Source organism: Haliotis asinina, chromosome 5 (genome assembly GCF_037392515.1).
Source record: "Haliotis asinina isolate JCU_RB_2024 chromosome 5, JCU_Hal_asi_v2, whole genome shotgun sequence".
NCBI classification, from domain to species: domain Eukaryota; kingdom Metazoa; phylum Mollusca; class Gastropoda; order Lepetellida; family Haliotidae; genus Haliotis; species Haliotis asinina.
Window position 1 is genome coordinate 20,380,249 of NC_090284.1, and position 27,297 is coordinate 20,407,545.

Sequence of the window (27,297 nt, forward strand, 5' to 3'; positions counted from 1 at the left end):
TGCAAAAGAGCTAATTATTCACATGTTTTATTCACTGTCTGAGTGACAATTTCATCCTTTTCACATCGAACCATACATACCGTACAGGATTTGATTAAGAAGCAACGAACTAGTGTAAAACGTCGCAGAATATCGAAGATGACTCTTTCTGAGTTATCTAATGCCGAAATAGGTTATTTAGGAGATAAACATACTGTGTTGGGAAATCAGGGGTATATAACGAAATTACAATAGCTTTAAATTTGATTTAAAAACCGAACCAAACATCTTAGGAGAAAGCGGGCGAACATAAGATAAACTGACATGTGATACGACCCCCGTGTACGAACCAAAACTTTCTATGAGCAACCTGGGAGAGAGTACATGATAGTGACCTCCCTTTGATATAGTTCGAGATGGCGCTACCGTCTGCGTGCGCAGGATCGTGCCGGGTTCTTTCAATGCAACGTGGTGCCTGTGTTGCGCGCACCTTGCACAGGTCATTGATTAGTAGTAGTTTGTCCAGGTGTGTCAGTCCTCTCTCGCCGCCTGTCCACGCAAGACGTACAACTGTTATTCTGAACCACTTGTGCCGGTACACTCCCATTTGCAACATGTCCTACTCCATAATCGAGCGAGGTGCACTTAATAGTCTGGACTATCGAGTCTTCTTCAGTAAGTAACAACATGTCAAGTTTACAAATATATCATAACAATTCTGAATACACTATATTTCTTTCATCATATTATGTATTTTGTGAACTGATTTGATCGGTGTCAGTTGTAAATTGATTCCGGTGTTTATTCATCGTTATTTCAATTTATGATTCTTCATTCATAAAATGTATGTTTGAACATGTTCATGTATTTAATACCTCGAGAGTTGGTAACTATGAACAGTTGGCATCGAGTAAGTATGTCGATGGTTACTCCCAAATAAATTCTTGGCAATGCTTCCAAACGACAGTCTTGATGGATTACTTGTTTAATGACCACAACTCGAGTTTTAATTTCCTTGGGAGTTGATTTGAATCACTGATATGGTACATTTTCTGAACTTGAGCCGGTTGAGGTTTTTTGTGCACCAACTGTTCCCGAAACATCTGTAACCAGCTGAAGTGTGTCAGTGCTCTTCAGATGTTTCAGTCGACTAAACTCATTACATGGAATGTCAGTTTATATTTCCTATAACTTAAATTCCCTAGCATTTTCAATATGTCTTCACCGAAACGAAGATAGTTTGGAGCACCTTTAGAATACAGCACCACAACTTCTCGTTAGGATGTTAGGGTTAGGTTAACTAGGGAGGGAGAAAAAACTCCCCAAAAAACCCCTGAATGTATGTCTTGGGTCGTTATGTCGTTACATAACCAGTGTAGCCAATATGGCGTCAGCGTAGTATTTAAGATTGTGCCCAGTATATTTTCAGCAGGTGATTAAATTGAGTGTTGTAACAACTGAAATCCTACATAGAGAAGATAAGTTAACTATTTTGACACGTCAGTTTATGTAAAATACTTGGTATTAGTGTCCGTGTTAGGACAGTAGATTTATAGTAAAGTTTCAAGTCGGTATGTTTTAGCTGACTGGCTTCTATTCTCGATTCACCGCAAAGATAGAATAAATTTGTGCTGATAAAAACTTCTATCACACATTCGTTTAATTTTTAGAAGGGAAACATACCTTTAGTTGAAAGGTATTTGCAAGTAATAGTAATAGTTTTATGACTTAAAAAATTGTTAGGTGTAATTGAGGTGTGTGAAAAATATATCACTGATCTGTTCTGATATGCTATTTAAATACTACATGCTGTTATTTTTTGTATTCCACGTTATTTCCTCAAAAACGTCTTTCACATATGCCTTTAATTCTTATGAGAGGAATATACTTTCAGGTGAAGAGTGTTTGCAAGTAATAGTGAAAGTTACATAATCTAAAACAAAATATTAGAGTGTATTTGAGGTGTGTCAAAAATATGACATTTCGCTGATCTGATCTGATCTGATCCGCCATTGATGTTTATGATGTTGAGGGTTATCGTTCCATAACTTTTTTCTTTCTTGTTGATCTTATTATTTGACAAAACAGGAAAGGTGTTTAGGACGCTTTGTGACAGTTTTACACTTTCTGTTTTTGAGGGGTGTGTGACAGTGCCAGTTAACATTTTGTTCATGTCCATTCCATTCCCCACATGCAATAAGATGTCTGAATTAATTATGAATGTAACCTAAAATGTCTCATAGTAGATTTTTTAAAAAGGACAGCTGGAGTTAAAACATGGTCTCATGATTTTTTTTCGTTCTTTAACATGTTTTGGGAGGGAAGGCCGCAGTGCATCATTTATTCTTTCATATTCACGTATGTACTTCTTTCTTTTATTGTGTTTCTTTCTTTCATTCATTCACATAATTCTTGCTCTTAATTCTTACTATAATTCATTCATTCATTCATTCATTCATTCATTCATTGTAAAATTCCAACTGATAGAATAAACTGGCTGAAGTTCTGTTAACCACAGCTGAAGTAGCACTGGGAACGAGCCAAGTCCCTGTGTGCGTTCCCTGTTGTAGATTATCCCTGGGTTAACCTAGCCTAACTTAACCCCAACCCTATCCCCAAACCTAATCACCTACAAGTACATGAAGAGTATTATGACATGTTTTTAAAGTTTCTTGCGCTGTATTCTAAAGGGAGGCTGATAGTTTAGTTTCTAAATTGGCCAAAATGTTTACGAATATAAAACGACCTCATTGCACAACAAATCCGAACTATCTGTGTTGGCATCAATGCAAGCATCCATTGACATGAAAGATTGGCTACTCATAGTTTCACCAAAGGAGACCTGTTTTTTAACCTTTAGACCCACTTAACCCACTTAACCTTTAACCCACTTAAACGAATGTCCTTTTGTTAAGTTTTTTACTTCATATGGTTTGGATAACACTTTCTGTCAACAACAGAAGTGGGACAGATGCTATGGATTGAGGTCACTTCTGAGATTTTTGTTTGTCATATTCTCTGACCTGTTTATAAAATGATGAAGCACATTTATTTCATTCCTTTCCATGGTATACGAGCAAGCATAACTTGGTAATATGTCCAACCGTCATAGTGACTGTAGTATGTTGTACTATACAAGTGAAAAAGTTCAACTGTGAATGACATGACTGGTGAATATAACATGGAGATGATGGATGATCTTGAAACAGGGGTTTTAAGTGACAAAAAATGGTTCAGTTCTGATTGATATTGGATGAACTCTGCACAGATGAATCCACATCATAGATCCTTGACTAAGTCACACCTGCTTAGGTGTCACATTACACTACACAGGTGGATGAGAGATTTGTTTACTAGAGACAAGCAAAGGAATAGTCTAGTGGTTAAAGCACTTGTCCCATGGGAGACTCAGGTTCGATTCCACACAAGAGCACAGTGTATGAAGTCCATTTCTGGTGTTCCTTCTATGATAAGAGCAGTGAAACTAGACTTGCTTGCCTGGAGACCTGTGAAGATGCCAGCTACAATTGTCCATCAGCGTACTCTAACCCTTTTCATTTATTGTGGACATAAAACAATGTGTAAAGTTGAAATAATTCTTAAGTGTGCTGGTATTTGATTAAGCCTGCAGCAGAAAAATGCAGAATTGTTCCACAAGTACTACACTAAAAGTTTTCTGCAAGTAAGATCCACTCCTGCAAAATTTTCCATGACTGTAGAATACGTCTGAGAGAAGTATTGACAGAGTGCTGGGAGTATGGTGTAACATAAGTATGGCAGCCTGGTGCATGTCCTTGGTTCCCAGTGATCAATTCCCTGGGAAATGTGACATGTGGTAGGTGGAGATCCACACTAGCGATCAACGTGTGTGTGTGTGTGTACAACATGGAATTTTCCCACTCTCAGTCATACAAGTACTGTAATTGAATAGGAATGGTCTTCCAGCTGTTGGTTGAGGACTGGTAACTGTTTTGAGAAACAGTTTTGATTTCTCAAAACATCCCTGTTTCCTTGAACCACTGGGATGTACAACAGGTCTTCTTGTCCAGTCAACCTGTGACATAAGTGATGGTGGGAGTCATGTTGACTCACAGTCATTGTTTTTTGGGAGTCGTTTTCTAAAATTTCCAAGTTATTGTGTTTGATGGAGTTATTTGGATTCAAGGTATAAAATGTATTGTGTGAGCTATTACTTGGATTTTTTTTTGGAGTATATGAAAATGGATGAAGAAAATGGATCAGGTGAAAACCTCACATCTGCCTTGATATTACATATGATTACGAGAGTGCTGTTAAAATAGGAGCTTCTGGCTATAGTTATACCTCAGTTATTATTATGGCGAAATATAATAGCTACATTAAGAGCAGATATGAAATGAAATCCAAGTTTATTTGGAGTTTTAAACCATAAGTGGAAATTATCTAGTAGTCCACGGACAAGTAAGATACCATTATTTGATTTTCCGAAATGAAAATTGACTTATCTCGGGCATCGGGCGATGGGATTTTTTCACCCCTAGTAAGGTATTCACCCCTGTCACACCATAGCTAATTTTAAGTCACTGTATGGTTACATATGCGAAGACCGATTCCCATGTCGACATTGTGATATTGCTGGAATATTGTTGAAAGTAAAAGCGGTGTTAGATTGACTCCCTGTCCTATTTCCAGCTCTGTGACATTGCGACAGAATCTGTTCAAAATGCTAGGTGTGTCCCTGTCTAATCATATCATGCTCATGTTGTCAACTAGTAAGAGTATACAAAATGCTAGTTACTCCTTAAAAAACTGCAATTACTCGTGCATAAACAGACATAGGAGTAAATACCCAATTGCTTGAAAAATTATCTGCAGATGATAAAAGTAAATACTGTAAAGTGTTCTTACGATGAACTCAAATGAACCACTAATTTTAGTTCGTTATATTAACCATAATTAATTACTCGATAATTGACTGAACTGTAAAAGTGCCAGGAACTAAAAGTATACAGACAGTACCATTTATCCATCGGTTCATTATGACATGTTTATTGATTACTTGGTTTAATCTTTACGTAACAGAAGTAGTTACAAATTGTGCTGTCAGTACACTTTTTTTTAGCTTGTGCAATCAATCTTCACACAAAATGAATTCGCAATGTAACGATCATTTGTTCAGTATAGAAATACTTTGAGTGCCCATGTTTAAAAGAGGTACATGATAATCCAGTGAAATACTGCCTTGTTCCTATTTTTGCTATAATCCTAATTTCCTTTTGTGTATCAGACACTGAGCCTTATGGTCTGAACTCTGACAGTGCGTATCATGCTTACTGGAGCAGTTTTTGCTCAAGAAGAATATGACTTCCTGGTAGTATTTCATGGAACAGTAACACTCTCCAGGAAGACAGACTATCAGTGATATCAGATTAGTGTGGTGTAATACGTGTTCACTGTCATTTGACATGCCCGTCCAAGTAGTTACAGGCCTGTCGACAGCCTACAGATAACATGTCTTGGTGTTTCCCGGATTATTTTCACGGAGGGGATCTTTGTCTTCCTGACTGAGTGTTTGATAGTCCACCTAGAAGATTTTGAAATAGAAAATATGCTTGTGTAAATCTCCCAGTTGTGAATATTAGCATGTTTGGCAGTGATCACATGGAATGTTGCCAGGAATATGCTACATGACTCTCAGTGCAGTTATCGGTTATCGTATGTGGGGCACCATGTCCCCTTGAAGTTAAATGTTCATTTTCTGTCAACTTTGTGTCACTGCCATGTTTACTTAAGGTTTACCTTTGAACTTGGTAGAAGTGTTTAACAAGCATGTTTAAGGTCTTTGGAAAGATTGTCAAGCAGGATGGTCAGAATTCTATTTTCGATGGCTTTTGTGATTACTGTGGTATATAAAGGAATATAACATAGCTGCATGAAACTGGTAATGAAAGACAGACAGTACAGGACTGAATGGGAGTCGTAGTTCAAATACAAGAAGTGCTACTTTGTTCCAGGTTGATAGGGGCGGTGGGGTAGGGTAGTGGTTAAAGCGTTTACTCATCACACTGTAGACTGGCTCTCACTCTGGCACTCTGTCTGTTTCTGTCCCTATCTATGAATATTTTGGGAATCACTCGTATTCAGTTAAGTATATGTGACCGATCATAACATACAGATATAATTTTGACTGCAGAACATATCCAAACTGATTTTTCCTTGCTGTTGGAATTAGTATTGATTATCCACTCTTGTTACGATGCCAGTGTGAGAAATGTGTTGTCCTAACACCCTTGTGTTTATGGTCAATATTTGCTGATCAGCATAGTGCAGGACTCTCTCCATGTACGTTGTGATATGCAGGTGAGGTCATTGGTGGCCGGAGTAAATGTCACAAGGTCCTTCACCCTGACTCTTGCTTTATCAAACCCGAATGTTTATCTACCAGGCCCCCTGTTGTGTTATGGGTCTATGCTACCACCTCATCAGACTCTGGAAATAGTTTGAACCCCTGTATTACTCTAGGGGTGGTAGGATCGTCTTGTGGTTAAAGGATTTGCTCGTCATGCCAAAGTGCCAAAGCCCCAGGTTGGATTCCCCCAAGGGTGCAATCATACCCAATTCTGGTGTCTCTTGTGGCGATGTTGCTGGAATATTGCTATGAGAGATATAAAACTAAACTCACTCACTCTCTGTGTTATTTTAATGTGAATTTTTTCTGAACATTATATACCCAACAGCAAAATAACTACAGTTTGGTGTAGTGGTTAGAAATGTTTAAAACATTTTTATTCCATTTCAAAGTAAAACACAGCTGACAGTACAGAGAAAGGGAAGTGTATTCATAAAGACAAAATTGGTTGTTATATGATGAGGGCTGACTTGGTGCTGTTGTGGTTGATTGCAGATAGTTTATTTTATTGCACTGGTTGGCTAGAAAATTGATACATATTTATTTTTAATGTTTTTAAGGGACATGACTATGATCAAAGAGGAATTGTTAATGAAAAAAGAAAATTTTGTTTTGATTTGTTTGGGTTTTTTTGTGGGGGAGGGGGTAGGGGTTTGGTTATGTAGTCAAAAGAGGATCAAGGCTACTTTGTTCTCGATCATACTGATATTGCTCTATTTGAAGTTTTATTCTTTAGTTTATAGCTGTTTCTTTAGTTGCATTCAACCATCGAGTAATTATGAGTCTGCCTTAGGGGAGGTGATGGTATAGCTTAGTGTTTGAGGCATTCGCTTTTCTTGCCAAAGACCAGAGTTCACTTCCCTACATTGGTACAATGTGTGAAGCCCATTTCTGCAGGAATATTGCTGGGAAGCAGCATAAAACTAAACTCACTCACAATAGGACTTGATGTGTGATTATTGCCTTCATTTACACTTCACAAGTTCTGTATGAGCCATGCAAACACAACAGGCCTATGAAGACCTGGGTGTCTGCATTTTCACGAGTAAGTACTGGGTGGGGCTTTAGTGATGCACCACCACCATAATCTGGATCGTCAAGTGTAGAAGGTGTCAGTAGATTCCTATCCATAAATGTGCTGATTAACTCTGTAACCAGGAAACTGCTATGTGTGTTAGTATATTGTGTTATACCGTGGTCTCTCTCCTGGAGGTTGTGTGTTACATCAGCATTGTGATGTACCAGAGTGTACACAGGTGTATTTTGGTTTACAGTGATTTATTACCTACTTTCTTCTGTTGATAGATTGTCTCTGTATACAATCACAGGGTGTGTGCACTATCCAGACATGAAGCATGTTTTAAATTTAATGCATATCACCTCCACAAACACCTGTCATCATCAATCATCAACCATCATCAATAACAACAGACCTGAATTAGCGCATTTTATCTTTTAAATTTGGAAACCGGCATCTGACCAGGACCTAGATTTTTTAAGCTCTCTTAGCACTAAGATAGTCATAATTGATTACATTAACATTAACTTAAAACTATCTTAGCGCTAAGAGAGGGTAGAAAATCTAGGCCCAGGACTAGAGAAGTCTGTGGTCCCAATTGGCGTCAGCTTATGTAGAAGGAACTGCTCAAGGAAAGGTTGTTTGTGTGGTTGACATGAGAAACTACCTTGTTACACTGTAACACGTAACAGGATATTGTTACTAAACTGGTTCAGGGTATTATTGCTACCAGTGGGTACCAGTTGTTAGTGTTACAAGCATAGTGATGTGACCATGGCAACTTCAGTGTATCGACACCAGCTGGCAGTCTCGTAATATGTCTCACTTTGGTTGTAGAGAACATTCCAGGGCTTTCAAACAGATTGACAGAATCTGTACAAATACAAGTGGTTATGACTTCTCAATGTCCAGTTTACAAATAATCTTCAGCAAGCCATGATCATCGAAAGAGGTGACTGAGCGGTTGGCCTTTCTGACTTCATTGACACACGTCATCGAATCCTAATTTGAGTAGATTGATGCTCATGATGTCAATCAAGGGATTGTTCAGACTCAGTTATTTGCTGACTCTTCCAACAGCTAGAATATTGCTGAGATGGCATTAAATATCATGATGATCATAAGAAAAATTATGTTGTCATCGTTGAAAGTGTCCTTGTTGTAAACCTGATGTTAAAATCGTTAGATTTGAGGGGTTGCCATGGTCAAATACCATAAAATCAGATCTCAAGGATGTCAGAACCACTAGTAATTTCAAACACAATAGTTATTAAGGACTTTACGAGACATATATATAGTACCATAGATACATTATGATAACAAATATAAACTGTATGCCACCTTTACTGCAGTGTATAGTAGTCTGCAGTATAATGAGGATACTGTGTTATAATAAGGATCCATATACATGTAGTGTACAAGGTGTTGCCTGGGCTGGCAGTAAATATCAGGTGTTGTTAGCTGCAGTCAACAGAAAACCAATCTGCCAGCCATTAACATTATCAGCCTCATGACATTTAATTATCATAAAACTGTGTTTTGTTAGGTGTGAGGGAAATAAATTCAGGGCCAAGATTTTCTAAGCGCTAAGATAGTTGGAAGTTAATGTTAATGTATGGCATTTAAGACTCTCATAGTACTAAGAGAGTTTCGAAAATACAGGCTCTTGTCAGTGTTCATTGTATATCTATTGTAGTTTTTACAACCTTGTGACAAGGTTCAAATCTGTTTTTATTCGTACTTAGAAAGCCTTGTGAAGAAGGGTCCAGCCGTGTATTTAAGGAAGGGCAGTGAGGTAGCGTAGTCGTAGTGTTTGCTCGTAATGACCAAGTCCCAGGTTCAATACCCCATGTTGGTACTGTGTGGGCAGTTTATATTGGGTGTGACCACGATGTTTGAATATGTATGTATTTCCTGTCTGAAAAGGCAGACCTGAGTAATTACTGGTAATGTTGATTATATATTTGGGGATTTTCAGTTTTTAACAGATGTTTATAAATTTTGTTAAATGACCGAAAATAGTTTTCAGTGGTCAAAATTATGCAGCTTATGCAATGAAAAATGAATATGAACAACCCTCACTCGCCCTTTGAAGTTAATGTTTGTCCTCTAGGGTGTGGCGTTCATTTATGTTGAAAAGGAATAGAAATCCAATGATGATGTTTCTCATATATTCTGAGTCTGTGAAGATCAGCATTAGAATTGTCTTCAGCAACCCAAGACTAACAGTATTGGATGGTCAGGTTTGCACACGTCACCGTCTTCCAATTGTGAAGATCGATGCTCATGATGTTGATCATTGTATAGTCTGGTCAAGACTAAATTATTTACATGCCCACACCATTTAGCTGGATAATCGCTGAGTGTAGCGTTAAGCAGCAAACCATCCTATCCACTCACCAGCCTTTCACCTCCATCTATACTGTACACGTAGTACAGACCGGCATAGCGTCACATGTCCTTATACTCTGTTGTAGCATTTCACAGCAAGAACCAGTCACAACTATGTGCTTCATGTCAAAAGCCACATTGTGAATAGTGTCGTTATCACCTCACATACCTAATTATATCTACTGATAGTTCCTGTGTGGTGGGTGTGTATGCACTTGAGGTAAGTACAGTTCTTCAGGAATGACATCAAAGATATGGGAGAACCTCTTCAGTCTTTATGAGTCAAGGTTTAAGGTTCATGTTGTAAAGGTGCCTCCTCTTGCAATGCACGTATGGCTGATTTTTGCAGGTTTTTGTCCTGCAGTCACTGGTTTGTCTGTACCAAAAGGAAATGGTCTGTCATTTTGGTATTTTTTACCAATTACAAAAGTGAGAAAGAAATGCAGAGACAAAACTGTTCTGTTCAAAAGAACATTAAACCAACCTACTCACCCACCCACTCACTAGCTATCCTTGAAGATCAGAGCTAGGATTGGTCGTCAGCAACCCATGCGTGTCGTAAAGGGAACAAAAGAGATCAGGCTCACTGTCTTGGCACGTCATCATATCCTAGTCATGATATTTACAGGTCACTGCCATAAAGTTGAAATATTGCCGAGTCCAGTGTTAACCAACCAACCAACCAAATATTTTGTCTTTTGTTGTAGCAGGATTATCTGTACACTCTGAAGACTGGGGAACGAATGTTGACTATTCTGTAATAGCTAATTTGTATGGCATCTTACTTCCTGTTAGCATTTTAGTGAGGTATGATTTTTAACTAGGCTGGGACATTTCCTTAGTGTCTGTAGCATAGTAGTCAGGTGCCACTACTAATTATCATTTTGTTCGTGTTACAGCCAACTCGGCAGGAAAAGTTGTCTCCCCCTTCCATGACATTCCATTGTATGCCAATGCAGAGAAGACAGAGTTCAACATGGTGGTTGAGATACCACGATGGTCCAACGCCAAAATGGAGGTATGTTTGTGAAAAGAGTGGACAGCGAAAATGAAGGAAATCTAGCCATATATTAGGACAGCTGTTCCCATGATCAAGGTGTAAAGTTCATTGTGTGTAGTTGCCTCCCTTTGCTACTAGGCTGATAGTAGCTGATTTTGAGTAGCAGATTTTGGTCTTGTGGTAAATGACAATCTGTGATTTTGGATGCATGGACGCAGTAAAAGCAAAATGTAGTGGCAGAACTGAAATTACTAGTCAAAAGAGCTTTAAAACTCTCTCACTCACTGCGAAGGTTTTACTCAGGCACAGCTTCACATAACCTAATCTACTGAGCCTGTTGTAACATTTCACAGCAAGAATCGGTCAGAACTACATGCTACATGTGGAAAAACCACATTGTCTGTGAACATGGTCAACATGACCTCAGGTACCTAATGATATCTCGTGATTGTTCCTGATGTGGTTGTGAGGATGTGTATGCTCTTAAGTAAGTGCAATTCCTCAGGAATGACACCAAAGAGAAAGTAGGAGAACTGAACTGAATGTTGGCTTTGTCAGTGACATATGTAGCAATTCCCAGGAAAATCCTACAGTGAAAATGTCAGACTTTTTAGCAGTATCTAAAGAAAATGAATCTGTGCTTTGACCCTAAAGTTTGTTTCTCATGTTCCCTCCAGACACTTGACTTGCCTTCCACCATGACCCAATCTGTCTGAATTGAAGCAAAACAGTGTATAAATGGCAGTGCTGGACTTGAAAATAAATAGCTAAAATTCGGTTGTTCATTGCTTAAACCAGCCTATTAAAATAAATTATTCCAAAAAAGAAATGTAAATCTTATTTGTCTAGTTTGTACAGTATAGACTCGTAAGAGGCAACTAATCAGTTCCGCAGATCGATGCTCATGTTGTTGGTCACAGGATTGTCTGGTCAGAATCGGTTATTTATGGACTGCCATCACATAGCTGGAATATTGCTAAGTGCGGCGTAAAACTAAACTTACTCATTGTACAGTATAACTGTATACTGGGTTGAGCACTGACTAGTCATGGAACTTGTATGCAGCTGTTGGATTGCATGTGAAAATATTCTTAACATATTGTTGACTCATTTGCATATATACCCATTTATGCGAATAATGCTAAGTGTATGCATATTTACGTTAGTCGGTATTTTATCCTGTTCAGTATACAAAAAAAAAAAAAAAAAAATGGAGAAATTCCATATTGTTTATAAACTCAGAGCTGTAGTTCAGTTACTGTTATCAGTACTTTTTTTGTTTGTTTTCTAGATAAGCAACAAATCCTTGATGAGATGAATTTGATACTTGTGATGGAAATTTGGTGATGAATGTAGATATTGGTTAGCAAATACATTGGCAGTGAGAGGTTTGCAATGCTTTTAGCAATATTCCAGCAATATCATGGCAATATCAGAAATGGGCTCCACACATTGTACCCATGTGGGGAATTGGACCAAGGAGACAAGTGCATGTTTTAACCACAAGGTTATTGATAAGTAGTAGGTCATGTTGACCCGTCCCAGTATCATGACCACACCATTCCCCGAGAGTACATTCCCAGAGAATAGACGAAATGAAAGTATATCGATACAGGAGCGGTCTGCTTGTTATCTGTCATCTGGCCTCGTGTCTGCAGCAGATATCTTAAAACATTTCATATTAGAATTTAGACATTCTCAGTTAATGTTCATATAGGTTACTGTTTATTTTTAGGTGATGTTATTTACTGATAACAATGCTAAAAAGGAGAGGTGTTGACATTGTTAAAGCAGATGTTTAGATTATTGCATTGAATGCAACATTAAAGTATGTTTGCAATTCTTCAAAGTTTATTTTGCATGCTAAATATCTGAATGTCAAGAAATGGCTAAATATCATTTTGTAGAAATATGTCCTGAACCTAATTATGTAATAAAAGTAGCAAGTCACCACGGCATTTATTTGACAAGTGACACTGTAGCACTGTCTGTAAAAAGTAAGATGTTAATTTTATTGTCTTAAAGGTAAATTGATTACTTTTATTATTTAGTTTTATTTAATGTGTGTATTTGTTTATAAAGATACTTCAGTATTAACCTGAAATAAAGCAGGAAAATCCATTTTCAAGTCAGTATCTAGGATTTGACACATTACTTTGCGTCTAAAAAAACAGGAATTTAACAAACAAAAGCTATTTATCCATCAATGAAAGAGATTTTTCATAGCAAAATTTGTTTATGACAAGAAATCTTATATAGTTAATTTTTGTAGTTTAATATTCAACAATGAAAAAAATATTTACTAGAGGGTATCAACATTATCTCCAAATATAACAGTATACCCAAATTACATTGATAAGGGGAGATAACTCTTGTCCTGCTTTACCTCAGGGTTTGTTCGACACCAAATGTTTTTCCATAGACTTCTGTAGTAACCTCATATTTTCTAAAAAAATATCCAGGCTATCAACAGCCATTCCATGTACATAGGGATACAGTCTGGCCTTTGAACTATAATAGAGTAGGCACTTAGTGCTTGGAGATTCTGCGCATTATAAATTTACTTTATCAATATAACACAGATTCTGTCCAACTTGTCCAATTACAGCACAGGAAGAGGAACACATCAACCCTCCATTCTGCACCAAATGTCACCCACTTGAAAATATTGGGGCACACATAAGTATACATCATGGTGATAGAAATGACAGTATTAATACTTAAAATTAAAACTTAAAAATTAAAATATGGCATGCGCACAAATAACAGTTTTGTTTTAAGCAATGTTTCACTAGTTCATTCTGAAGATCACTGGTTTTCAAATCAATAATTAGAAAAGTTTTCTAATGATCACGTATCTTCACAGCATTGGAAATAGCATGTCAACAAATCTGCTGTTGTTCAGGTTAATCATATTTCAAACTAGCAAAATTCATTGCTAATTTCAGTGGATATTGTGCATCAAAATTGTCCATGTATTTTCTGATGCTTGAAAGCATTCAGGGTTTTCTTGAGCATTCAAACCGACAGAGGAACAGTGTAATAAGTTATACAAGAGAACTTGTCAAGACATGCTATCAGTTGAAAGCTTTACGATGTTAGCTGTGATGCATTGCTGTGTTATGGTGTAAGTAAACACCACCACCCTTGAACGTATGATGTCAGAATAGTATAAAGATCTTCTTCAGTTTCATTTTATTTTATTACATTTCAATCCTATTTTCCCATCGAGAATCAAACGTTCATATTTGTGTGCCACTGCAATTGATTTGATTAGATCACTGACATTGTGTGTTCACAATTAAGATCAGAGTATGTGTCGAGTCTTGGATGGTACACCAAACATCTCCAGAAGTGTACCCCTGAGTGTAACGTTGCATTTGATCATGGTTCATAAATTTAATGTCAGTATAGATTTTATTCGAAATTTGTTCACTAGTACTAAGTATTAATGAAAAAAGTCCAGATTTACAATGAACACATTGTATAGTCGGACATTGAAACTGAATCATTTAACAGTGGTTTTGATTTCAGATTTGTTGGCATGGGAGGGTGTTTATGCACACAGATATGATAGCGCAGTACTGTGAAAGTATCAAATTACATTATGTGTTTACTTCACACCCCTCAACAGTGATGTGTTTATGGGCAAAAGCATGATAATAATAGATATTATTTTGTTGACCTCCAGCAGCAAGTGAGGCTAAGTGTAGGTCTAATTCTTGCTGATGGTTTGTTTGCAGATCTCCAAAGAAGAGAAGATGAACCCAATTAAACAGGATGTTAAGAAAGGAAAATTGCGTTATGTCAAAAACATTTTCCCTCACCATGGATACATCTGGAACTATGGTGCTTTCCCTCAGGTAAACATTCACATCACCTGTCGTACATTCACTCCTTGCACAGGTAACATTCACATCACCTGTCGTACATTCACTCCTTGCACAGGCAACATTCACATCACCTGTCTTACATTCAACCCTAGCACTTGTAACATTAATATCACCTGTCTTACATTCATCCCTTGTACTGGTAACATTCACATCACCTGTCATACATTCAACTCTTGCACAGGTAACATTCATATCACCTGTCTTACATTCATCCCTTGCACAGGTAACATTCACATCACCTGTCATACATTCAACTCTTGCACAGGTAACATTCACATCACCTGTCTTACATTCAATGCTTGCACAGGTAATGTTCACATCACCTTTCTTAGGTTCACCCCTAGCAGGGGTAACATTCACATCACCTGTCATACATTCAATGCTTACACAGGTAACATTCACATCACCTGTACGCGAGTCATAATTTCCACCTGGTAAACATTCATATCACCATTTTACAATTCATGCTTTCCCTGATATGTTTTCGATGCTTTCCTTTCAAAGGTAACATTGTCATCACCTGTGTACCTTCCGATATCATGGAACTTTAATGGCAGTGATTCATGTCTTCCATCATGCTAATGTCACCTGTATATGATTCATCCTTTCCATCAGGTAAACATGCACAATTTTTGCATTTGCATCTCAGTATGGTATTATGTTCTGTGTTGTCATGGATATTTATGTATATATATATTGTCTCAGACATGGGAGGACCCAGAAGAAGAGTTCGCAGAGACAAAAACAAAAGGAGACAAAGATCCTCTAGATGTCTGTGAAATAGGTTACAAGGTGAGCACTCTACATAACATCAGAGAATAGTCATAGTCATAGCATTTCATTGATGTTGATTTTCAAAATGTGCTACGTCACTTAAAAAATTATGTTGACAATTATCCAGCTAAACGTATGTTACCTTTAGGATTCGTGGGCAGCAGATGGTCAGAAGAAACTTGCATGATCCCAGGGTTAACCAATTACCCTTTGTGATTTTGAGGTATAGTTGGTCCAAGTAATTACAGGATCCAGAATGTCCCGAGTAATCTGGGTGATCCCAGGATCCATGTCCTACGCAACCCATGTAATTACAGGATCCATGTGGTCCCACGTAACCCATGTAATTACAGGAGCCATGTGGTCCCACGTAACCCATGTAATTACAGGATCCGTGTGGTTCCATGTAACCCATATAATTACAGGATCCATGTGGTCCCACGTAACCCATGTAATTACAGGATCCATGTGGTTCCATGTAACCCATGTAATTACAGGATCCATGTGGTCCCACGTAACCCGTGTAATCACAGGATCCATGTGGTCCAAGGTTCCAGTTTGTCCTGAGTTAAATGTATTATCCAGGGGTCAAGGCGGTCCTAAGTATCCTGTGTAATTACAGGATCCATGTGGTCCTAAGGTCCAGTTTGTCCCAAGTAAGCTGTGTGATCCCAGTGTCCATGTGGTCCCAAGTAGTATGCATGACCGCAGGGTCCGTGTGGTCCCAAGTAACCTGTCTAATTACAGAGTCCAGGTGGTCCCAAGTAAGCTATGTGATTCCAGGGTCAAGGTTGGTCCCAAATAACTTGCGTGATCCCAGGGTTCAGTTGGTCCCAAGTAATCGGAGAGATCCCATTGTCCAGATTGTCCAAAGTAACTTGTGTAATGTATTGGTGCTATTGTGTTTATACATCTTCTCCTTAATCCAGGTCCATAAGCGTGGTGCTGTGATAAGGGTAAAGGTGTTGGGCACGATGTTGCTCATAGATGAAGGTGAGTATTGAGTAGTGGTTTGTTCATTGATAAAAATACTCATAAATTTTTTCCATGTTTGAAGAATTTCCAAGTTTATATGATGTTGACTTGAGTCATTTCTGATGTGGAACTACACACCCTCTTCTTTACTCCATAACACCCATGAAGGTCTGGGATAGAATAGGCTTAGAGCATCCCATGTGTGCTATAAAAGGCAACAATGCTTTTCGTAAGAGGCAGCTAACAGGATCGGGTGGTCAGGCTCGCTGACATGTCATCGATATCCAATTGCTTTTGATCACTGGATTGTCTGGTCCAGACTCGATTGAGTGCTGTGTAAACCTAAGCTCACTTACTCATAGGCATAACAGAAAGGCAGTGTCCCAAAAGTAGGCCTGAAATTCAAGTGATTCCTATACAAACATAAGCTTTATGTGAAAGTTAAATGGTTTAGAGGGTCCAAACACCCCATGTGAAGACAGCAGTAACTCTAGGACAACTTGGAATAGCTAAAACACCCTTCCATGAATCTCTACGTCATAATGACCTTGTGTTAGAAAATGCTCTCTTTGATCTCAACACCAGTTAATTCATTATTGACATAAAGAATCTCTTCTAATGCTTTAGTGTATATTGATTCCAAGGTCATAATGACAAAACAGCATCATATTCTGATGATCCATGGGTCATAATGACCCAATAATACCAGTACACTAAGGTGAATAATGATTACTAGGTCACAGAGGCCTAATATTGTCAAATGCCAAATCACTGAAGTATATCTTGTTTTGTTGTTCAAATAGGTTTTCACCAATATTGCAGCTATATGGTGTCTGTAATTAATAGAGTTTGGACCAGATGATCCAATGATCAATGTCATGAGCATTCATCTATGCAGTTCGGGTACTATGGCATGTGCCAATCAAGTCAAACAATGTGACCACTGAAGAATATATTGATGATCCTAAGGTCATGTTGTCCCAGTATTGTCTACTGCAGAATCATAATAAAGGATATTTATATGATCTCAAGGTCATGGTGACCTAAATATGACTAAATATATTTTCTGCACATGATCGGAAGGAAGCTTAAGGTTGAGGGGACAGGGTTAGGTTAGGTTAGGATTAGGGTCAGACACTCTTGTATACAACAGCCAAAAGTAGCTAACAATGGTTTAAGTATAAGTAGAGTGTTCCCAGTATTGTCAAGGACAGTTCACATATTGGTGTACCTGTGTCATTTGTGGAGTGAATCACACAGGTGATAATTCCATGTTACCTCCCAGCTGAATAACACCAGTTTTCCTCTCATCCCCAGGTGAGACCGATTGGAAGGTGATTGCTATTGATGTCACAGATCCGTTAGCAGCTGAGCTCAATGGTAGGTACATGCAGGGTGCAATATAGCCACAGGCCTGCTAGCCAGTGTCTAGTGAAATTCCAGTTTGGCCAGTGAATCTCCACAGTCCATGGCCCAACTGGTTGGTGAATTTTCATGGGTCATCTTGTAAATCACTCTCTCCAACTACGTTATAAAGTGTTCAGAGGCCTGCACAGGGTAGAAATGACCTACCCAGATTAGGACTAGGTAACTGTTGTTGACAACTGTGACTTGATGCCAAGACTGAATCAGTGAGTCACTTTGCCCAGGTGTTGTTCAGGAATGCTAGAAATGCCTAAATCCCAGATTCATCCTGGATGTTTCTTAATTTTTTTGTCAGCCTCACACGTGTAGTCATGTTGACAATAGTGGTGAATATCTAAGCCCTCCAGCAGACTTTGCTTTGCTTCCACCTCAAGCTGATGTTTGGTTCATATACTTCCTTCAACAGTTTAGACTCCCAAGTGTAGATATAGCTACCTACTTCAGATAACTGTTCTAAACCAAATTTTGAAAAATATTTCATACTGTTCAAAGGTACTATTTACATATAAACTGATGTAGAGCAAATTAGTAACGTGAAAAGATTAGAGTATCGAGTTCAGTAAATGATAAAATCAGTGAAAACTGGCAAATTCTTAACAGGACTTCACACCACAAATCAGCTGTGCACATGCATATTTGTACATGCCTTTCATCAGTTTAATGCATTATTATTGTGCAGCTCATCGTTATAAGGTTTGCAGTTGGTTTAGATAGTGGAGAAATCAATCTTCGATGTAACCATACACACATGCACCCACATATAACATTTTGAGCGTTTTAAGCGAGTCTAAACTTTTGAAAGGAAGTGTATTTATGTAAACTAAGGGATGTGTGTTTTTATCAAATTAATGCCATTTCAGGCATTTTGTAATGCATTCATTGTCTTTTCCTGTAGATATTGAAGATGTAGAGAAGAAAATGCCTGGCTTTTTGAAGGTATGTGTTGTTACATCAACTTGGATGGTCAAATGTCGTCTGTGTCAGTAGCAGTTGATTAGGATGCCATCAATACCAATATTATCACCAACACCAGTATTACCTCAATAGTACCATCAACACTAATATTATCACCAACACCAGTATTACCTCAATAGTACCATCAATACCAATATTATCACCAACACCAGTATTACCTCAATAGTACCATCAACACCAATATTATCACCAACACCAGTATTACCTCAATAGTACCATCAACACTAATATTATCACCAACACCAGTATTACCTCAATAGTACCATCAATACCAATATTATCACCAACACCAGTATTACCTCAATAGTACCATCAATACCAATATTATCACCAACACCAGTATTACCTCAATAGTACCATCAATACCAATATTATCACCAACACCAGTATTACCTCAATAGTACCATCAATACCAATATTATCACCAACACCAGTATTACCTCAATAGTACCATCAATACCAATATTATCACCAACACCAGTATTACCTCAATAGTACCATCAATACCAATATTATCACCAACACCAGTATTACCTCAATAGTACCATCAATACCAATATTATCACCAACACCAGTATTACCTCAATAGTACCATCAACACTAACGTTACCATCAATACCAATATTATCACCAACACCAGTATTACCTCAATAGTACCATCAACACTAACGTTACCATCAATACCAATATTATCACCAACACCAGTATTACCTCAATAGTACCATCAACACTAACGTTACCATCAATACCAATATTATCACCAACACCAGTATTACCTCAATAGTACCATCAACACTAACGTTGCCACCAGAACCAGTATTACTGTCAACTGTTACCAGCAATGACAGTAAGCTTCCTACTCCAAGACAATAGCCATGAAATGGTGAGATCAGCCGGAGTATTAAAGTTACGCTGATTACAACAGGGTACTCGTTGGTATGATTTGCACAGCCCTTGCGTTATCACCCACAGTGTGAATCCTATAAACCTGGAGCCATCTGACAGTAACCCAACACAATATGATATTAAGTATTAAATACTTGCCTGTTAAATAAATCAACAAGGATAATATTTTAACTACTTGTTTTTGTTTTTCAGGCAACATATGAATGGTTTAAGTTCTATAAGGTTCCAGATGGCAAACCTGTGAACAACTTTGCCTGGGGCGGAATTGCCAAAAATAAAGTGAGTATTTGTAGATTCAGTATCAGTAAAGAGTGAGTTTAGTGTTACGCCGCACTCAGCAATATTCCAGCTATATGGTGGCAGTCTGTAAATAATCGAGTGTGCACCAGACAATCCAGTGATCATCTACATGAGCATCGATCTGCGCATTTGGGAACTAATGGCATGTGTCAACCAAGTCAGCGGGCCTGACCACCCGATCCTGTTAGTTGCCTCTTTCGACAAGCATAGTCGCCTTTTATGGCAAGCATGGGTTGCTGAAGGCCTGTTCTACCCCGGGACCTTCAGGGGCTCAGTATCACTAACTTGTTCATGAAACAGTTTTGGCCATATTAGTTCACTGAACTTAAAATTAAGTATGGCATCTGTTCCTAATTTATGTTCAAAGGGACTAGATTTGTTTCATACCACACCAAACTCACCAATTTTGTAACTTTATGACTGTGGTCAGTAAATAATCAGATCTGGACCAAACTAGCCAGTGATTGAAAATATGCACAATTGGGATACAATGACATGGATCAGAAAGCCCGTTTCACAAAACTCTCGTAAGCCTAACATCTTGTAACTGTTCTCGTATCATTTGTACCTAGTATACTATGACATAGGAGGTGCAAAAGCTATGAGAAAGGTTATCTTAGGCTTACGAGAGTTTTGTGAAACGGCCCAGGTCTGACAACCTGATTTGTCACTTTTTCGGGGATTAGGAAAGAGACTTTCGACAATGGGCAATTTTCAGGATTATTAGCCATTTTGTGAATTGAGAAGGGGCCACTGCCCTTGCATTAATGATAAACTATTCTTATGTGCAAAATGGCCTTTGGCCCCTGCCTTTCCCAATCCCTTTACGAGCACAGGTTGCTGTAGACTTCATTCTAACCCATATATTGAAGCATTGGTGCAAATAGCAATAAGAAAATTTTGTAAGAATGCATGCTGTTCTATCATGTCATATATACAATTAGGGCTGTAACAATGCATCCAACTATTGGTGGATTGCAATTATAGAGACTGATAGCAATTAACTGATGGTAGAAACGAGAAACAATTGATGCATCTATAGTATGTATGATTATCGATAGCTTAGTAATTGACTTATGTTGACAAATGCACATCGCAAAATGCAAGATGTTTGGGTGCAGACTTTCAGCTTCATTGAGTGTATGTTTTAGCTGTTTAGTTGGGTTTTTTTTTTTCAAGTTTCTTGTCAGTTACCAAAAGAGGCTGAAACTACTTCAACTCCTTTTCATAGCACAGGAACTAAATACATTTATTTGGGAAATGACTGCAAATGAGACATATCAAGGAGAGAAATAAACTATTGCAATAGCTGCACGCAGTAGTATGTTGCACATGCGCGCCTGCATGCACACTATATGCAACCCATTTTTTTTCATGTTATCATAAATGACTAAGAAACAAATGGCTGTACTTTAGCTTCACTTTAGGAATATATTAGGAACAGTAAAGGAGTTTGGTTTGGTTTTACACTATGTGTAGCAGTATTCCAGCAATGGCTAATTGCAGTTTTTATTCTTGATATGTGGAATTTATGCTCCTAAATTGATAATCTGTCATTTTCACGATATCGTTTGCATGATATTTATTATCTCAGACCCGTAAAGGTCCCGGGGTAGAATAGGCCTTCAGCAACCCATGCTTGCCATAAAAGGTGACTATGCTTGTTGTAAGAGGTGACTAATGGGATCGGGTGGTCAGGCTCGCTGACTTGGTTGACATATGTCATTGGTTCCCAATTGCGCAGATCGATGCTCAAGTTGTTGGTCACTGGACTCAGTCCAGACTCAATTATTTACAGACCGCCGCCATATAGCTGGAATATTACTGAGTGCAGCGTAAAAGTAAACTCACTCACTCATTCTTATCTCACAGTGTGAAACCGCTTTTGTGGTGTCCCCCATTGCGATATTGCTGTAAAATTGCTAACAATGGCATAAAACCATACTCATTCTCCTCACAAAAAGAATAGTGTATAGTTTACAGTCCAGACTGAAATGGACTGTAACCGAGTTTCAAGTATAGTGACACATACCACAAGAGCTCTAAACAAAAGTGACTGTTCATACTGGGTATCAAATGCAGCAGGATGTGCAGTCTTCCAAGGCACCACAAGTGGCTGGTCATGCATCCAGGGTTGCCCTAGTCCAGGGCCATTATTCTCGAAACACTCATAGACAGAAGAATTCTTAACTTTGATCGAAGCCTGTGTGTTAAGAATGAACCTATTAAGTTTGAAGGGCCACGAACATTTCGAGAATATCTAGCCTGTTTGGTAATGGTAGGTTTGTTAGCACATCTGTGCTCATCTAAGGCCTGATGATTTCCTGCGCATTTCCTTCTGCATGAAGCTCATCTCCAGGCATATAGGAGAATAGTTACTGAAAGCTGTTAACTCACTGATAGCATGAGATACTGAGGAGCTTATGGTTTTCATCGAGTTGTTGTTTTATCAATGGTTTCTTGAATGTCTGAATAAAAATTCAATCTTTTGCAGGAATTTGCTCTGAACGTTGTGGCAGAAGCTAATAAACAGTGGAAAAGACTAGTGGGGACAACCAACAATTCTGGCATTTCGTGGTGAGTTATTGATGAGATCTGTGTTTCCTTCATGTATCAGAATGTTTTTGTATCACTGTGTTGAACCATCCCTTGATGACATCCTTACCTTGTCAGTGAGCAAGGTGTGGAGTCATCCTATAGACAACATCCTTACCTTGTCAGTGAGCAAGGTGTGGAGTCATCCTATAGACAACATCCTTACCTTGTCAGTGAGCAGGATGTGGAGTCATCCCACAGATGACATCCCTACGTTGCCAGCATAGCTCGGTATGGAGTCAACCCACAGATGACATCCTTACCATGTCAGTGTAGCAGAGTGTGGAGTACTTTAGTGATGAATTTCAAATGTTTATGTGAGTTCTTTTGTATTTTGCATTAAGGACAGAAACATCATTGAAACAGGTGAAAGTAATGTAATTTTTTCCATCTTTTATCCATACAGAACAGGACAAGAAAAAAATAGTTTGTAGTGATGCAGCATACAACAATGCTGATGTGAGACTTCGTCATTTCAGTGAGAATACCTGTGTAGCTGCCAGCCCATCCAATGTAGAAGCAGAAGAGGCACAAAAGTTTGTACAAGAAGTAAGTTAGGATATCCACCTGCTGATTCCAGTTTTCTGGCTTGCACAGTTTGCTTGACAATATTGCAGCAGAGATGACAATGTTTGCAGTTTTGAGGGCTTTGAGGGCTGCTGACAGTGCTACTAAGAATTGCAGTTAATTTTTTGAAAATACTATTTGATGACAACCGCAAAATGCTCAGCTCAGCTAACAATATGTGGCTCACAACATCAGAAGAAACATGGTAACAACCTTTATTCTCAAGGATGTAGGCATTTCTTCTTGCAAAAGTATCAAGAACAACTGTATATTTTCCCTGGCAGTGAATAGGCTTTGACCAGCCTCCTTTCACAAAGCACTAAGGTGACCGTAAGGCGCTAACCTTAGTGCAGTGTTAAAGAATTGGAGTCAGGATTATCCTTAGTAAACGTTGCTCCATGAAGGGAACCCCAGATCTGTTTTCTTTAGTTTCATTAACTGTGGGTTAGTATGTTACTTTGGTTACAGAGGCTAATGCATTTCCTCTCCCACATACTTTATTGTTGCCGAGTGGTTAATGTGTTTGCTCGTTGCGCTGAAGACCCACACGAGTATAATGTGGGAAGCCCATTTCTGTGTGATATTGCAGGAATATTGCTAAAACTGAACTCATTATCACTTTAATGATGATCTGCGTTAGAATTAGTCTTCAACATCCATGCTTGTTATAAGAAACAGCTTATAGCATCAGTGCCCAGCTGTCTGTACATCGATAACCTAATTGCTACAACCACTTTGCGAAGTAGATCTTTAACAATTGATAGCGGACTTTGTACATGGACAAGGAAGGTCGGAGTTCAGCAACTTCCTTACACGTTCACTCCATTACAGCTGAAGTCACTGTTCTTTGATCATCAAATTGTTAACATAGATGAAAGATGCAGTATCAGGCTGCAGCTACGTACAGTCTAAATCTTAAATCTAGTTAATATCTATTTTACACTGGGTTTCACCTCGACTCACAAACATGCGGGTACTGGGGACCTCTAGCTATTAGTGTTATGATCCTTGCAGGTAATATGATCATCCTATTAAGTAAAGGTGTAGATAGTTGTATGTAATAGCTCTGAAGGAAGCAACCAGACACTAAGTAAGGCCATAGATGTGTTGTGGGTACAATGTTTGCCACTGGATGCTGTGAATGTTTGTTCTTCCTTTTTCTACACTTGTGAATACTGGACACACATTAACACAATGATTTTGTTATATAGTGATCAGGACAGCATGTATTATAAACTGCTGTACACTTTTCAAACGATACAGTTGGCAACCTTTCACCAGTATACTGGGTAAAATATACCAAGATTGTGATTGTCAGTGTTGGTTAACTTAAAGTCTGCTCACCGCTGATGTTTCCATAATAAGTAATTGACAAACAGTATGCTTACTGATTCTTTCATATTTATACAATTTATAGTAACTATCTAAAATTAGATTGCTGTTAGGAGAACAATAACATATTCTAGGGCCTTGGTTGACACGTGATCGGTTCCCCACTGCACAGATTGGTGTGCATGTTGTTGATCACTGGATTGTCTGCTCCAGACTCTATTATTAACAGACCGCCACCATATAGCTGGAATATTGCTGAGTGCGGTGTAAAACTAAACTCACTCAGTAAGTAGACCCTGCATGTTGCATGTACAATTTGCACTCACTTGCAAACACTTCATCTGCCAAATGGAAAGGGTGTGCAGTATTTTATGAGCTGTGCAGTTCTCCCAATGAATTGCACACTAAGTCATTCTTGCTTTGTTTATTTTCACTTTTTGTAAGACGATGGGAACGTGTAATATTTAAGATGCTATGTTATCGCTCGCTGATTGTAGCTGCTTCAGCATGTAGTGCAGGTTGCCATGGTTACAAATATATACCCTTGATATATGAATCATATTAGATGTAAAAGTGTTCCGAATCCTATAAACTGCAAATATGGTACAAATGCAGTTTGGTTCAAAGTTCAAGTTTTATGTGGAAACACTGCAAATGTGGCTCAACACAAAACATGGCAAGTGGGTGAATGACTGAAGGGCACATTTTACAGATTCTGGTGTCCAGCACTGATAAACCTGGGCTCACTTGCAAAAAGGGATTTTTAGCGCCACAATGATTGCAACTTTCATTCTCCAACATAGGTCTAAGATAGTCATAGGGCTAGGATCGCTGTGTGCAAGTGAGCCCTGGAATGTTGCGCATCTAATCTCACTATCTTTGTTTTCTACTACAGGCAGCAGCACCCATGGCAGCACAAGAAATTGATCCTGAAGGTAAGAGATTCTGTCATTACTCTGATCAATGAGACGTCTGTTTAATTCTATATCAACACTTGTCAGGTTTTGCAAACTATTTGAATTCTAGTTTTGAAGTTCTACATCGCATCATAATCTGTAAAGATTTTAATCTTGACATTTGATCCATGATCTTTGTGGAAATGGTACCCAGGCTGACCACAAGAGGATTGAGGCTCTGGCATGGGCATTGTTCATGGTGTTCACTGGATTGTGTGGTCTAGACTTACTATTTACATCCAGTTGTAATACAATTGCAAAATCATTGTTCTGAGTTAACTCACTCTAACATGTCATCTGATGAGTCTTTATCTGTTTTACAGTGTTTGTAGACAAGTGGCACTACACTATTTCCCAGGAAAACCAAGCTGAGTGAGAGGGAAAGAGGAGGACTCGATCTATTTCACATTGTACAATCACATCACTGAAGTCTACATTATCATATGAATGTTTAACATTTATTGGCAATTTTGTCATAATTTTAAGTTCTCAAACCACAATAAAGCCTGAGACTGAAACACAGGCACATCACCATGGACCTTATGTTTGAGTGGTAGTAATCTTTCTAGTTGGCTCTTGTAGATAACTGTACAATTTGGAGGAGGCAAGAATTTAAGTTTCATTTAAAATCTACAGGCAAGCTCATCCTATGTTGAAAACAGTATGTTTAACTGCCAAAAGTGACATTGCGTCCAGATTTATATTATGTCTCCTGACATGTAGGTTAATGGACGTGTCTGTTGAAGGGGCTTGGAGACCTTTTTTCTCCCTTTTTCTAGAAGTAATAAGTGCTTGCTTTTAGCCCAATATTCATGGAAACTTTTGCAGTATGTGTTATGTATACTTTACATATTCATAATGATGAGTGAATGGTTCAACTGATTTGCTTCGGGCCTGTCATGTTGTGCTCACAATGTGGAGGGTCAGTCACCAGTCCAATGATCGTGTTGTGTAGCTTCAGTCCAAAAAGAACCTGTGATGCCCAGTCCTGTGCTATTATCCCAAGCTGTACACTCAGAATAAATGCAATTTATATAGAGATGACTGTGTGCTGTGTATTGCATGAAGGAGATTTGGGGTACAGTGGAAGCTGTCTAAATTGGCACTTACTGGGACTCAAACAATCCGGTTTAAACAATGAGCCGGATTGTAGAGTTGATGGGACTGAGATTTTTATACCAGTGTTGACAACTTGACGGATTGGACAGATGCTGGATTTGACAGTTTCTGCTGTACTGTGGTTACTCCTTTCTGTATTTAGTTTGGTATACTGTAATGCAGTCCAAATATTCGTTTTTCCTACTGTTATTTCTGTCTAGTCATTCAAAATAGCGTCTTAACTTTGATATTGCTCTAATACTTCAGTGTGTGTACATGGCAAGCCTGCCCAATCCAGCTGTGTTGTGGTGAAAGCATGAAATTGGCCTGAATTGGTTCTCATAAGTGAAATGCTTAGCAAGGCAATAAAACGCCAATCGTTTGCATAACAGTAAATGCAGCAACATCTCATCAGATGTGCTTAGGACCCCATCTTTAGTTGTCCAAGCAGTCCGAAGTTGCAATTTCCGCTATCTCTGGGTCACAAAGGCTTTTGACAGACAGCGAGTCTGACCAAATTAATTGATGTCAATGTATCCTAAATACTCAATCATTATATATATAACTTATCTTGCCTTGAGTATTTTTGTTTACAGCTGTGGGGAAAGTAGTGTTGTGCCCTTGTGAAGGGAAAAGGTACAAGGTAACACTACCAGAGATGACATACAAGCAATTGCTGTTGAACACTTCACAACGTGTTTAATCAAATAAAACCAGTATTGCGA

At 38.4% G+C, this 27,297-nt stretch overlaps 1 protein-coding gene across 1 annotated transcript; it reads left to right on the plus strand.

Annotated features, from left to right (window-relative positions):
- Positions 1–371: 371 nt before the first annotated feature.
- On the plus strand, positions 372–27,297 carry LOC137284505 (uncharacterized). Its single transcript, XM_067816330.1, has 12 exons — positions 372–654; positions 10,676–10,794; positions 14,520–14,639; positions 15,375–15,461; positions 16,373–16,436; positions 17,736–17,798; positions 18,739–18,779; positions 19,917–20,003; positions 22,519–22,601; positions 23,099–23,168; positions 25,414–25,453; positions 25,798–27,297. The coding sequence occupies exons 1-12, from the start codon at positions 396–398 to the stop codon at positions 25,848–25,850; spliced, it is 1,086 nt and encodes a 361-aa protein (XP_067672431.1). The 5' UTR covers positions 372–395; the 3' UTR covers positions 25,851–27,297.